The following is a 13700-nucleotide window of genomic DNA, read 5'->3' on the forward strand; positions in this document are numbered from 1 at the left end:
TTTTTTTTTTTTTTGGCAGAACCGGGGATTAAACTCAGGCCCTTGTGCTTGCCAGGCAAGCAATTATTCTACTAAGCCATCTCCCTGGCTCCGTCTTTCTTCATAGAATTAAAATACTATATTAAACTACTGTAACAGGAAGTACTCTACTAATAATAAATATTAAGTATCTTCAGTCTTCTATCTTATAAAACTTTAATATTTTAAGGAAAAAAAAGGCCTCATTTCTTTCTCTCTTTTTAATGTATTTAGTACAGGGTCTATAGGGCCTTACTATATAGATTGGACTCATAATGATTCTCCTGTTTTCAGCCTCCCAAACCCTGGGATTACTGGTGTACACCACCATGCCCAGTCTCAATCACTGTCTCAGTGATTCCCCGGGGGGCAGGGCCAGCAGAACACACCAGGGAGGGGATCGAGCCCCAGCCACTATATCTGCCTAAGCAGGCACTTTAGTCTGGCTGGCCCTTGATAGTGGAAATTTAAAGACAAACCCTCTGATTATTTTTTTTCCCCCTTGTAAAGTGGTAGGACATGGTTCTTTGCAAACTTGAAAAAGAATGCAGTTTAAGTTAGCCATTGTGGAAAATGACAAAGATATCTGCCTAGAAAAATGTAAGAGAACATCTGGACAACTCTGAGGGCCTTATTTAAAAACAAAAACCAGAATTATTATTTATACTACTAAGGTCTGCCTTTGTGAAGTAGTCTCTACTATCATAAACAGTTTGGATGTAGTGTAGGTGATGTTGGAAATAAAGACTTTAGATACATAGCCATGAGAATAGTAGAAACATGGACTGTAGAACAGAAGTCCTCTACTGAAGGAAATGAAAATAGCAGTGATATGAAAGTCCTAATGAAAAAGAAGAGTAAGTGCAGTAGGTGACAGTGAGTGGGAGAACTAAATGGATTGGAAGCTATGAGCAGAGATTGAGATGGTTGAATTTAATATTTCAGAATTACATAGTGTTTCAGGAGAGAAGTTTACAGATATATGAAAGGGATGGTTGCAGGAGAATAAGGAAAAATAAGTGGAAACAAGGTGGTCAAGGACCTGATGGGCTATCATGTTGAGATGTTCATCTTCATGAACACTGGCTCAGGCAAGTGCTATAGAAGAGAAAACTAACAAGAGGAGAATCCCTGGGTGCTGGTGGGTGACAGCAAATGCAGGGGTTGTCAGAGGAGACAGCGTTGTACTTGATGGTGGAATAAAAGTAGTTTGGAAACAACATAGTTAAGTGAGGCAAGGGCTGGCCAAATGCTCAGCTAGTTAAAGCACCTGCAAGCAGGCACAGGGGTCAGGGGTTCAATCCCTGAGCCTGCTGTGCCAGCCCTGCCCCCGGGGCGTGCTGAGAGGTGATTGAGACTGGGCATGGTGGCACACACCTGTAATCCCAGCTCTTGGGAGGCTGTAAACAGGAGAATCACTGTAAATCCAATCTAGTAGTGAGACTCTGAACACCCTGTAGACCCTTCCCTAAAATACAAAACTAAATAAATAAATAAAAACAAGAAATAAAGTGAGAGAAACGCTGAATCCATTTCCTAACTTAGTGGCAGGTAAGATATTTGCTGAGATATCTGGTAGAGGATTAAAAGTATTCCAGAGCCAAATTATCCAGTAGAGCTTCCTGTAATGCTAGATATCTGCACCATCTAACAAGACAGCTGCTGTTCACATGTAGCTCTTGAGCACTTAAAGTGTAGCCTAGTGAAATTGAAGAACTGAATTTTAAATTCCACTAAAAATGCTAGTGATGCAGATTGGGGGTTTGATCCCTGGGCCTATTGGGCCAGCCCCACCCCCAGGGCGCTCTGAAAAGACAGTTGTGACTGGGTGTGGTGGCATACACCTGTAATCTCAGCTCTTGGAAGGCTGTAAGCAGGTGGATCACTATGAGTCTGATCTAGTAGTGTGAGACCTGCACACCCTGCAGACCCTTCCCTAAAATGCAGGCAAAAAAAAAAAAAAAATTCTAGTGACTACCATTTTGGTTAGTCCAGCTCTAAAATGTTCACTTATTGTGCATCTAAGAAGCAGAATCTAAAGATACTAAGTATTAACAAAGTTATTAAGTATTACTACTAATAGGGATAATTTTGGGGCTGGAGTGAGGATTGTAGGAGCAGAGAGGAAACAAAAATAAAGGCAAAGGAAGAATTTTAAAGACTTAACAGTAGACTTACATGGCATATCAAGTTAATAATAATAATAGTTAATAGTATTAAAAGTTAATGTTAAATTTCAAAAGCATAAGATATGGGAGAAGATAGAATGGCTTTAAGAATAATGGGCAAGATAAGAATGTAAAAGAAAGAAAGTTGATAAATTCAGTTTTTTACATCCTTGATAAAGGAAGCATTTAAAAATTTTTTACTATGTATATGTTTGCAGTATATAATGATTACATTCGTCATGGAGAGTTGGTACTTGTACATAACACATTTTAATTCTTTTTAAAATAAATGTTTTTAAATTAAAGGAGAGTCCACTACTCCATTATATAACCAAAGATACCTTTTATGATAAGTAAAATAAATTTTTATAAGAAATTTAAAATTTTTTAATGTTTGAAAAATAATTGCCTTTAGCTTTGCCTTATGAGTGGAGAAATCATTCAGATGTCCCCTCAGATGAGCCTGATCTTTGAAGCAATGGACCTTTCCCAAGCTTCAGTAAGTTCATAATTTAATGCAATAGCGGTTTATGTGTTTTTTTCCATTTGTTCACTTGTTCATTCATCAATTTAGTCAAAAGTAACTTTTGTTATGTGTCACAAAATGGGTTTGGAACTGGGAATACAAATAACAAGACACAGTATAAACTTAGGAGGGACGAGAAGCATGCTAATAAATCCCAGTACACAGTTACACAGTGTAAGGCCTCTACTGTAAGGCCTGAATTGAACATCCACAGGGGAACAAGCAGAGAGCAACCATGAAAGTCTTTGAGCGATTTTTGCTTTGAGGAAGATAGAAGATTTCTCCAGGGAGCTTGGTTGGGCCTGGGCATTCCAAACGATGACATGATGATATACAAAGAAAGACACGAAATGCCAAAGAACAGAACTAAAAATAGCTTTCCATGCGGGTAGCGTCTAGTGCACATGAGGCTGTAGAAGCAGACAGAAGCCAGATCATGAAGAACTACACAAGTTTTGCTAAGAAATAGTGGGCAATTTCTAGACACCACTGTACAAGTGTAAACAAAACTTGTCTCTCTCCTCTAGCCTGCCACGGTAAGTCGTTGTGGCATGATTTATTTGGAGCCCTCACAGCTAGGATGGGAACCACTTGTGTCTTCATGGTTGAATTCACTGAAAGAACCTCTGTGTGAACCAGAACACCAAACTCTCCTGAGTGGGCTTTTTGACTGGCTGATAACACCTGCTCTAAGGTTTCGTAAGAAACACTGCAAGGTAACACTATAATTCTCTGACCCACTCAATTTTCCAGATTCCACTCAGCTTAACTAAGTTTAGAGTGATGATCATAATTAAAACTATTTTTCTCTTTATGATTTAGTGTCCCAACTTTTGTTTTATATTGCTTAATTATAGCTGAATAACTTAGAAGGTAAATTTATTCCAGCGGAACTATTTGCACCAAGCCATTGTATTTATTTATTTATTGAATTTAGGACAGGGTCACATCACTACATAGATCTGATTTGTAGTGATCTGCCTGTTTTCAGCCTCCTAAATGCTGGGATTATAGGCACTTACCACTATGCCCAATCTCAGTTGCCATCTCAGGGTGCCCCTGGGGTGGAACCAGCATGGCATGCCGGGGATCAAACCCTGGCCCCTGCACTCTGCCAAAGTAGGTGCTGTAGTCCACTGAGCTATCTGACTGGCCCAAGCCATTGTACTTAAAGCTGTAAAAATCTAAAGTATCTTTTACCCTTTAAAATACTTAGAATATATGACCTTATAGGCTCACATGTGCATTTACTCTTATATTACATATTGTGTTACTTCCCTAACATTGTCATAAATTACCCCAAATTTGATGGCTTAAAACAACAGAAATCTGTTCTCTCAGTTTGGGGGACTCTAAATCTGAAATCAAGGTGTTGGCAGAGCTGTGCTTCCTTTGAAACTCTGAGAGTCTTAATCTCTTCCAGATTCTAGTGGTTCCAGAAATTTCTTGGTCTGTGGCGGCCTTACCTTTAAATATCTTCTTCCAACTCTTCATGGCCTTCTACTCTGTGTTTCCTCCTCTGAGAGAACATAACCACTTACAGTCTTGGATTTAGTGCCTACTGGGTAATCCAGAATGACCTCTGTATCTCAAGATCATTAGTTACAACTGCAAAATCCTTTTTCCTATAAGACTATGTTCATAAATTCCTGAGATTGGGACGCTAAATTTCATTTTGGGGCTTACTCCTGAAATCTCATGACCACACACAGACACATCACACATACATACTTACAAATGAGTAAATAAATTGATATACAGAGAGAAGAGATATTCAGTAGATTTCTCACCCTAAATATTATTTCAGAAATAGGAAAGTTGTGAGTCATAAAAGTTAGTGAATGGGCCAGTGAGATAGCTCAGCAGACTAAACGCTTGCTTACACAAGCATAGGAACCAGTGTTCTATTCTGGCACCACATGCTGCTGGTGTGCTGAGCTGGCCACCAAGACTGGGTGTGGTGGTGCATGCTTGTAATCCCAGCACTGGGCAAGCTGTGTACAGAGACCCTGTGCTAGACAGATAGGTAGATAGATAGATAGATAGATAGATAGATAGATAGATAGATAGATTAAATTTACTGAGACATAGTGAGATTAACACAAGTTACTTTTGGCCTCTGAAATTACAAAAGGTGTCCGTAGAGAGAAGGCCTGTAGCTTGCAGACTTTCATTAGTATGGCAAACTGCTGCTTCGGTAACCTTGATCTTTGAGATTACTGCATATACATTTTCAATTTCTTATCTAAGGGCCAGCAGTGTACGAGGCTTGCTTGCTTGCTTTCTCTTTATCTCTTTTTCTTTCTTTCTTTCTTTCTTTCTTTCTTTCTTTCTTTCTTTCTTTCTTTCTTTCTTTCTTTCTTTCTCTTTCTTTGTTTTTCTAAATATATGTGTCCTTAGTGTGAGACACTGAACGAGTAAGTAAGGTCTACAGTAGATTTTTTTTTTTTTTTTTTTTTTTTGGTGGAACTGGGGATTGAACTCAGGCCCTTGAGCTTGCCAGGCAAGCACTTATTCCACTGAGCCATCTCCCTGGCCCCTGTATAGTAGATATTGCAAAATGGGAAGAAATTGTCCAAAAGGCAGAAGGAACAAGGATGCTTGAAAAGGAGAAGTGTGAAGGTTTTCTGCAATATACAATGTCCTCTAGTGTTCCCCTCACCAGGGTCACATGGTCAGTTAAAGAACTATCATACCATTTTTCCTTTCTTGAAGTATTCAGCAGATTCTTACTGCTTCCCTGGGGGCCTGTTTTGTTCAGCCCTTTCCCATTTGCCCGAGTCTGGGCTCCACCTACCCTGAGAGTTCCTCTGTCACATAATTCATATTACACCATATTATTTTTGTCTACTTAGTTTTACTATTGCTGCTTTTCAGCTGTCTTTATTTCTGTATCCCTAGCTTGGTCTATAGGTATGTAGATTTATATGTCTTTCATAAATGTTTTGTTGAATAAATAAATGAGCATATGGCTATAAAAGACTCCATTTTTGTTATCCTTAGGACATTGTTTTTTACAGTTGCTAGTTTTCATTTAGAATATATTATGTATAATTTTATAATATGGTGGCTAAAGTAAAATATTTGAGAAACATTTTTATCATGGCTACAGTTTAAATTCTTTAAGTTTAATGTTAGAAACTTTTTTAATGGTAGCAAATATTGTTAAAGAAACAGGCTTTATAGAGCAAGTGTAGGCCGAGTAAAAGTAAAAAAAGAAATATACCCTACAGTATTAGGGTGGGCCACCGTACAAGAAAGAACACAGTGGCCCAAATATTATAAATTTAGTAAAATTTTGTTTGTTTGTTTTTAAGACAGGGTATCATTATGTAGTTCAGACTGGCCTTGAACTTTCACTATGTAGCGCATGTTGTTGTTTTCTTGAGAAGATGGGTGTCTCTGGGAATTGAACTCAGAACCTCATGCTTGTCAGGCATGTGCTGTGCGGCTGAGCTACATCCCTAACCCCTAACCCAGGCTGGTATTGAACTTGAGGTGACCTCCTGCCTCAGCCTGCCTGATGCTGCAATTACAGTTGTGCACCACTGCATTCTATTTTTTAAATGAGTTATTTCCCTTCTTTTATTCTTTAAATAAGATGAAAGTTAATTGAACTATCTCATTCTTTTCATTTTGCAGGAACTGTTTCCTACAAGTAATAGTAATGTGGTTGTATCTCTCACACGCCTTTTTGAAGTACTACTCTGTAACGTGGTAGAAAGTGAACCTACAAGCAAGCACATTCATGTTTGGATTATGGTTAGTTTAGTATTTATTTTTTATTTATTTTTTTAAATGTATTTAGTACCAGGTCTACAGGGTCTTATTACACAGATCAGACTTGTACTGATCCTCTTGTTTCAAGCCTCCCAAGCACTGGGATTACAGGCGCGCACCACCATGCCTAGTTTCAGTTGCTATCTCAGCACGCTCCGGGGGCAGGTCTGGCATGGTAGCAGAGGATTGAACCTGGGTTCCTGTGCTCTGCCTAAGCAGGCGCTTTAGTCCATTGAGCTTTCTGGCTGGCCCTTTAGTTTTACATTTAATGTAGGTTTATATTTATTTATTTTTTTAATGTAGGTTTAAAATACAGTACAAAAATGTACTTCTAGAAAATAATATTTGTATTCAGAAAGATGTTTACAGGGCCAGTCAAATAGATCAGCAGATTAAAGTGCCTGCAAAAAATAAAATATAAAAATAAATAAAAAATAAAGTGCCTGCAAGCAGGCGCAGGGGAAGGGTTTCAATCCGGCCCCACCCTGCCTCCAGGACAAGCTGAGATGGCAATGGAGACTGGGCGTGGTGGCGCGCACCTGTAATCCCAGCTCTTGGGAGGCTGTAAACAGGCAGATCACTAGAGTCTGATCTAGTAGTGAGACCCTGAACACCCTGTAGACCCTTCCCTAAAATACAAAAAAAAAAAAAAAAAAAGACATTTACAGCATCCGAGAAGCTTTTTGGTGATCGCTGAAAGAACAGCTGAAGACACTAAAGTTGGTCTGACTTGGTATTCTGATGCAAAAAAAAAAAGTATTTTAGCATACAATGCATAATATGAATCAAAGCTACCTTTTATGTATAATAGATCAAAGTGTGATAAACACTTAAAATGATTTAGTTTTGACTTTAGGCAAAATAATTTTGTCTTAATGTTAAATCAGCAGGTGGGCAGCGCTGAAAGTAGCTACGCAAGCAGCTAGGTGGAACCTTGCAAGCAGCAGCCTCGGAGAAGTCCCTAGTCCTGCTTAGCTAAAGTCAGGTTGTCAGGAAGACCAGAGGCCCTGGCAGCAGTGGGGAGAAATTAGCAAAGGGGGCCGAGGGAAAGAGCTTTCCGTTTTATTTTGGTTTTGGCCTTTTTCTTGGTCTGCACCTCTTTCCCATCTGCCACCTCTTTTTTTTTCCTTTGGTCAGCTTTCAATTTTTATTTTATTTTCCATAAGACCCAGTTGTACATCTATTAATATACAAGTGGCAAATAAAATCTGTATACCTTCTCTCTTTTCAGTCTTTTGTCAGTTTAATTTGAATGTAAAAGAAAAGAAAAAATATTTCTTCTCTACAGTTTCTTAGAACCCTGTAAAAGTAACCAATGGGATATTTTTAAAGTATCACAGACTCATAGATTTTAACATATTTATGTTATTTCCAATCCTTTGCAGTAAGTATTCTTATATATTTTCATCTTTGACCAAAGGAAACCTCCTCAAGACAACTCTATTTATTTATTTATTTATTTATTTATTTAGGAACCGGGGATTGAACTCAGACCCTTGTACTTGCCAGGGAAGCACTTATTCTCCTGAGCCATCTCTCCGGACCCTTCAAGACAACTCTTGAACCCACAGACATGTCCTCAATAGTCTCTGATATCTTTGTTACTTCCTTAATAACAAAATGTCCAAGCACAGTTTGTATTATTTCTGTTACAGAACTTTTTTTTTTCCAGAACTTTTATAAGGAGTTTTTTTTTTTTTTTTTCTGATTTTCTTTCTTTCCTTTTTTTTTTTGGTGGAACCGGGGATTGAACTCAGACTCTTGCACTTGCCAGGCAAGCACTTATCCTACTGAGCCATCCCCTGGTCCCTTTTTTATTTCAAAGAAAAATATACAATGAAAACAGTGGCATAAAATTTCAAAACAAGATTGTAGAAGAGTCACAATGGTCAGTATATTGTATTTTATTATCTTCAAAGTAGTTGCCCAAATTAGAAGATATAGGCATGAAAAATGGATCAAGCAATATAGGCACATTCCTTTCCTTTCCGGAGCGAATAGCAATTAGTAGGATAACTATCTCAACTATCATCATTCGTATTTCCCTCCCTTCTTTTCTCCATTTCTCCACTCCAGTTTCTCTTTCCTTTTGAGCATTTTCTTCCCATTTCACAATATCTATTATATCTTTCGAATTTTACTTACTCTTTCAGCTTCTTACACTAGGGAGACAGTATGATGTGTATGCAGGTGAGACTAACTTATTTCACTTTTAAGTATGGACTCAGATCTCCATTTCCCTAGAAATGTCTCAAGCTTGTCCTTCTTAATAGCTGAGTGATACTCCATTGTATAAAAACACCACATCTTTTCTATCCATTCCTCAGTGGATGGGCATTTAGGTTGTTTCCAAGATTTAGCTATGACAAATTGTGCTGCTGCCACCTTATTCTTTTTTTTTTTTTTTTGAACCAACTCAAAGGATTTATTTTTGACACAAATACGTAACCTCAACATGAGATGTCTAACTGCAGCAAGCGCTTCCAGAGTTCAAGGCAGCGTCTCCTCTTCTAGGGCTTAGGTTTTGCCCAGAACTCCCGATACATGGAATAGCCCATCCCAAGGGTCATTGCGCCCACAACGAAGCCTTGGGCTGCCACGCGCATGTGGATCAGGTGCACGGACATTTTAGTGTTTCCCCTGCTCTTCAGTTTGTATAATCCATACGCGACAATTGCTGCGAAGCCTGCCATTCCAATAGGGACAAACGGTGCTTCTTTAGCCTTTCGGATAAGTTTGGATCCCTGGTCTTCATCATATGAAGAAAGAGAAACATCTGTGTTGCTTGACATGGTGACTGCTTGAAGACTCTTCCTGAAAGAGAGCGAAAGCCGCCCAACACCCCAAATTCCGCGGCTTGCTGGTCTCCGCCGGCGCACCACGCTCGCAGCTCTTCGCCCCGCCCCGCCCCCCCCCACCTTATTCTTAATGCCTTGAAGTTTTCTACTCATGGTCTCTTCTACTCTAGGTAGGGGGCCTGCGGTTTAGCCCAGTTGTTTAAATGCCTGCTTATGCAAACACAGTCAGGCACAGGATACTGTGGTTCGATCCCCAGATCCTATTGCCTTTACCAGACCTGCATTTAAGGCATCCTGAGTCAGCCCCCCACAAAAAAATCCCTCTACTCTGGGTAGCACTACAGTAGTCCCTCGATATTTTGCAGCTTGACTTTCCTGAACTCACTGTTTTGCGGGTTTAAAAAAAATATTAATCTAAATTATCTATCATGGAGTTTTTGCTCTATCACTGGATTTTGCAGTACTGTACAGTATACATATGTTAAAATTGCGTAGGTTTACGAGTTTAGAAAATGGTGAAGAACATTAGAAATGTTTTTAAAAGTGTGGGGGGAAGGTTTATAAGAGTGTGAAAGGTGTACAAAGCCTTAAAATACATATAAATACTAAAATAAATGTAACCTTGCTGCGCCGCTGATTTTCACGTCTCGCGGGGGTGTGGGGAACGCAGCCTCCGCGGTGAGGGGCCGCTGTACTCCCCATTATGTCCCCTTCACCCCGTTGCCACAGGAAATGCTTTTCCCCAGACAGCTCACATTTTCCAGGACACTCTGCTGACTGTAACTTCTTCCTTTCCCCTCCCTTCATCCTCCCCCACCTTAGAGAAAGTTAAACAGATATATTTGAAGTACAATTTTTTTTCCTTTCTAGTCTTGGAACTTTTTCACAGGCAGTTCTCAGTATTCTTTCACACCTATTATCATTACCTTAAAAAAAATATAGGGCCGGGGGGATGGCTCAGTGGAATAAGCACTTCTCTGGCGAGTGCAAGGGCCTGAGTTCAATCCCCGGTTCCGCAAAAAAAAAAAGAAAAAAAAAAGAAAAATATCCCAGGGGGGAGGAATATATATATATATATATATATATATATATATATATTTTAGGGAAGTGTCTACAGGGTGTTCAGGGTCTCACTACTAGATTGGACTCACAGTGATTCTCCAGTTTACAGTCTCCCAAGCCCTGGTATTACAGGAGTGCGCCCCCTCGTCCTGTCTCAATTGCCATCTCAGCTGTCCCAGGGGCGGGGCAGCCCGCAGGCTGGGGATCAACCCCCAGCCCCTGCTTGCGGGCGCTTTAATCCGCTGAGCTATTTGGGCGGCCCTTATATTTATATTGCCTCAAAATATTTGCTTTTTTGGCAAACCCAAACTCCCAACATTTCAAATGGTTGAGAGTCATTTCTAAAGACTTACATAGGATGAAAATGTTCTCTAAAAGATACATTTGATTTATTTTTCCAGCTAGATAATGTATGTATGTAGAGTAAAATTCTAAAGTCAAAACTAGCTTTAAAAAAAAATCTATACCAGTTCTTTGCCACCCTTAAGGCAGTTATTATTAGGACCCCACATAGCTTTCTAAAGATATTTTATAGGGCTGGCCCGATAGCTCAGCAGACTAAAGCACCTACTTAGGCAGAGCACAGCAGCTGGGATTCAATCCCCGCCCCACCATGTGGCCCCACCCCGCCGTGTGGCCCCGCCCCACCGTGTGGCCCCGCCCATGGAGTGCACTGACTGCGATTGAGACTGGGCATGGTGACGCGTGTCTGTAATCCCAGCACTTAGGAAGCTGAAAAGAGAAGAATCACAACAAGTCTAATCCATGTAGTGAGACCCTGTAGACCCTGTCCTAAATACAGAAAAAAAAGAAAGATATTTTATATACATACCCTTCATATGTATACATTTTTATGTATCTTAACACACTATACATACTAATTTGCGTTCTTACAATATGGCTTGGAGATTGCACCATACCCGTACTCACAGAGCTACCTTGTTTGGAACAGCTGCCAGTGTATGTAACGTAGTCTAAGTAAGCAGAAACCCTACTGAGGAGCATTTGGGTTGCTTCTGACCTTTGACTAGTACAAGGAATGCTGCAGTGAATATTCTTGAGCATTTATCATTTTTCACAGGTGGAAACAATTGGGGACAAACTGAAATAGATATTTTTAGATCATTTATGTGAACTTTCGAAAGTTTGAAAGATATTGTCAGAAAAATGACTACATGCATAGGTCTTAATATGTTAAATTTTATTTAAGTTTTTCTTTACATTTCATTAAAAGTACTTACCATAATTTTTTTTTTTCTCAACCAACAGGCTTGCTTTGTATTCTCTTTAATTTGGTCCGTTGGGGGAAGCTGTGATACAGATGGTCGTGTTGCTTTTGACACTTTCATACGCTTAATTACCATGGGGAAAGATGAAGAAAATCCAGTACCAGCCTGTGTGGGTAAATGGGAATGCCCATTTGATGAAAAGGGCCTGGTCTATGACTACATGTATGAGGTACGACATAAAGTGCTTGTCACGACAAGATGTTTTGATTCTTGAATTGTGCCTTTCAGTCCCTTCTCTGTACTTGTCTATACCTTGTGGCAGCGTAGATCAACTTGCTTTAATAATATTTCTTTTGTTTTATTTTATAAAATAATAAAATATTCTTTAACCAACAAGTACTCAAATAATCATTTTATTTATACAAATTTTATTTTATAGCCTCTAAAATCAGAATAGAATCTTAGCTATAGTGTTGCCTACATTATGGAAGCTTGGAAAGGGGATAACAAGCAGAGCCAGCCTTGAGCCCAGCTCTGCTGACTAAGTGGTTCAGGACTCTTTCCCTGTGTGCCTGTAATCCCAGCACTAGGCAGGCAGAAATAGTGGGATCACTACCAGTCTGTGCTGTGTAGTGAGACCCTGCACACACACACACAGAGCCCTAAAAAATAAAATTAAATTAAATTTTAAAATGCAGTAGTAACTACATTTTTACCTACACTTGTAAAATTACCATCATTCAGATACGTACCATAGACATATAGAAGTTGATAGAAAATAGAAAAAGATTATTAGAGCCAGTCATAGCCCTAAAGCAAGGTCGTAGGTTTTCGTTAGCTTGCCATGTAGTTACCCTTTTATTCCTTGGTAGTGGGAGGCTGGGATATCCAGGGAAAGGGAAGGACAATCCAGAGAAGAAATAATGGTTGAGGGTGATGCAGATTGGAAGGCAGTCGGGGCGTGTCAGCACAGCGGCTCATTTCGCCCAGTGCTTCAGGAGAATTCTAGTGCTGTAACACTTAGCACACCATGATGTGTGTCCTGGTTGAGCATCAGGCTGGACTGAAATGCCAGAGGATAATTTTAGAGAAAAATATAGAGAGAATTCATGTGATAATTTGTTTTGGGCTAGACTGCTGTTCCTGTAAATTATGAAATCAAAGTCTAGTAAATTGTAGCAAGGTACATTAGAGTGGCCCTTAAATAAATATTTGATATGCACAGAAAGATATCTTAAAGATATTTTGAGAAGACTGAAGTATAGAGGATATAGGGGCAAATATATTTGAAATTCTAGATATGTTGAATTGGTAATAAAATGTCACTGATTTTTTAATTATCATTTGAAAAGGAAAATCCAAAGAAAATAAATATATTCCTTAAGTTGGGTGGTAAATTCATGCATGTTAACCTCATTACTTTATGACTTACAGATATTACTTACATTCTTTTATAGGAATTGATATTTCATTGCAAAAGAATGAAAAGATTAAATATTTTAAAAGGAAGCAATGTAAATATTGAAAAGAGCCTTTAAGATATACAAATACTTGATTATAACACTCTCATATTCTTTTGTAGTTGAAAAACCGAGGTCGCTGGCTACATTGGAATGAGTTAATCAAAAGTACTACTTTAGAAGATAAACATGTCAATATCCAAGATATCATAGTCCCTACAATGGATACAATTAGATACACATTTCTTATGGATTTAAGTATTACCTCTGAGAAGTAAGGAACTCTGCTAGAAACATGGATTTTGAGTGTAATGGTGCCGTTCTAATAGGATTTTGGCAATTTTGAAGTAAACTTTGAGATCATCCAGCAGCCTAGACCTGGGGAGACTAATTGACATGTCCAAGGTGACACGCGTTGTTAATGATAAACCTAGAATCCAGGTCTCCTATTGCCTGCTCCAACGATCTTGTCATTATACTTTGTTACCTTGCAAGCCACCTCATACCAACAGAGGAAAAGACAATTGCAGTGCTATGGCTAACATGACGCATGCTGTGTACAGGTTCTGTGTATTCCTGAGATAGCAAACCAACCATGATCTGCATTCTCCCATCATACTTAGAATTTTTCTAACATGTCCTATGACAGTTCTGGATTT

The 13700-nt window shown here is 39.0% G+C and overlaps 2 protein-coding genes across 7 annotated transcripts in view; one reads left to right on the top strand and one right to left on the bottom strand.

Moving 5' to 3' along the window:
• The window catches only part of Dnah12 (dynein axonemal heavy chain 12), a 186845-nt gene that overhangs the window by 117766 nt on the left and 55379 nt on the right, over nt 1-13700 (top strand). For 5 of the 6 annotated variants that reach the window (XM_023715784.1, XM_023715785.1, XM_023715786.1 and 2 more), the window contains exons 33-37: nt 2602-2685; nt 3240-3428; nt 6355-6474; nt 11622-11810; nt 13164-13315. In XM_023715784.1, the coding sequence (XP_023571552.1) occupies nt 2602-2685; nt 3240-3428; nt 6355-6474; nt 11622-11810; nt 13164-13315 (734 nt within the window). The remainder of the gene's footprint in view (nt 1-2601; nt 2686-3239; nt 3429-6354; nt 6475-11621; nt 11811-13163; nt 13316-13700) is intronic. The other variant, XM_023715789.1, reaches the window with a different exon arrangement.
• Nucleotides 8899-9390, bottom strand: LOC101569990 (HIG1 domain family member 1A, mitochondrial). The gene has a single exon (XM_004631619.2). It carries the CDS (start codon nt 9282-9284, stop codon nt 9003-9005), a length of 282 nt encoding a protein of 93 aa, XP_004631676.1. The 5' UTR covers nt 9285-9390; the 3' UTR covers nt 8899-9002.

This window comes from Octodon degus, unplaced genomic scaffold (genome assembly GCF_000260255.1).
Source record: "Octodon degus isolate 3935 unplaced genomic scaffold, OctDeg1.0 scaffold00043, whole genome shotgun sequence".
Lineage (NCBI taxonomy): Eukaryota > Metazoa > Chordata > Mammalia > Rodentia > Octodontidae > Octodon > Octodon degus.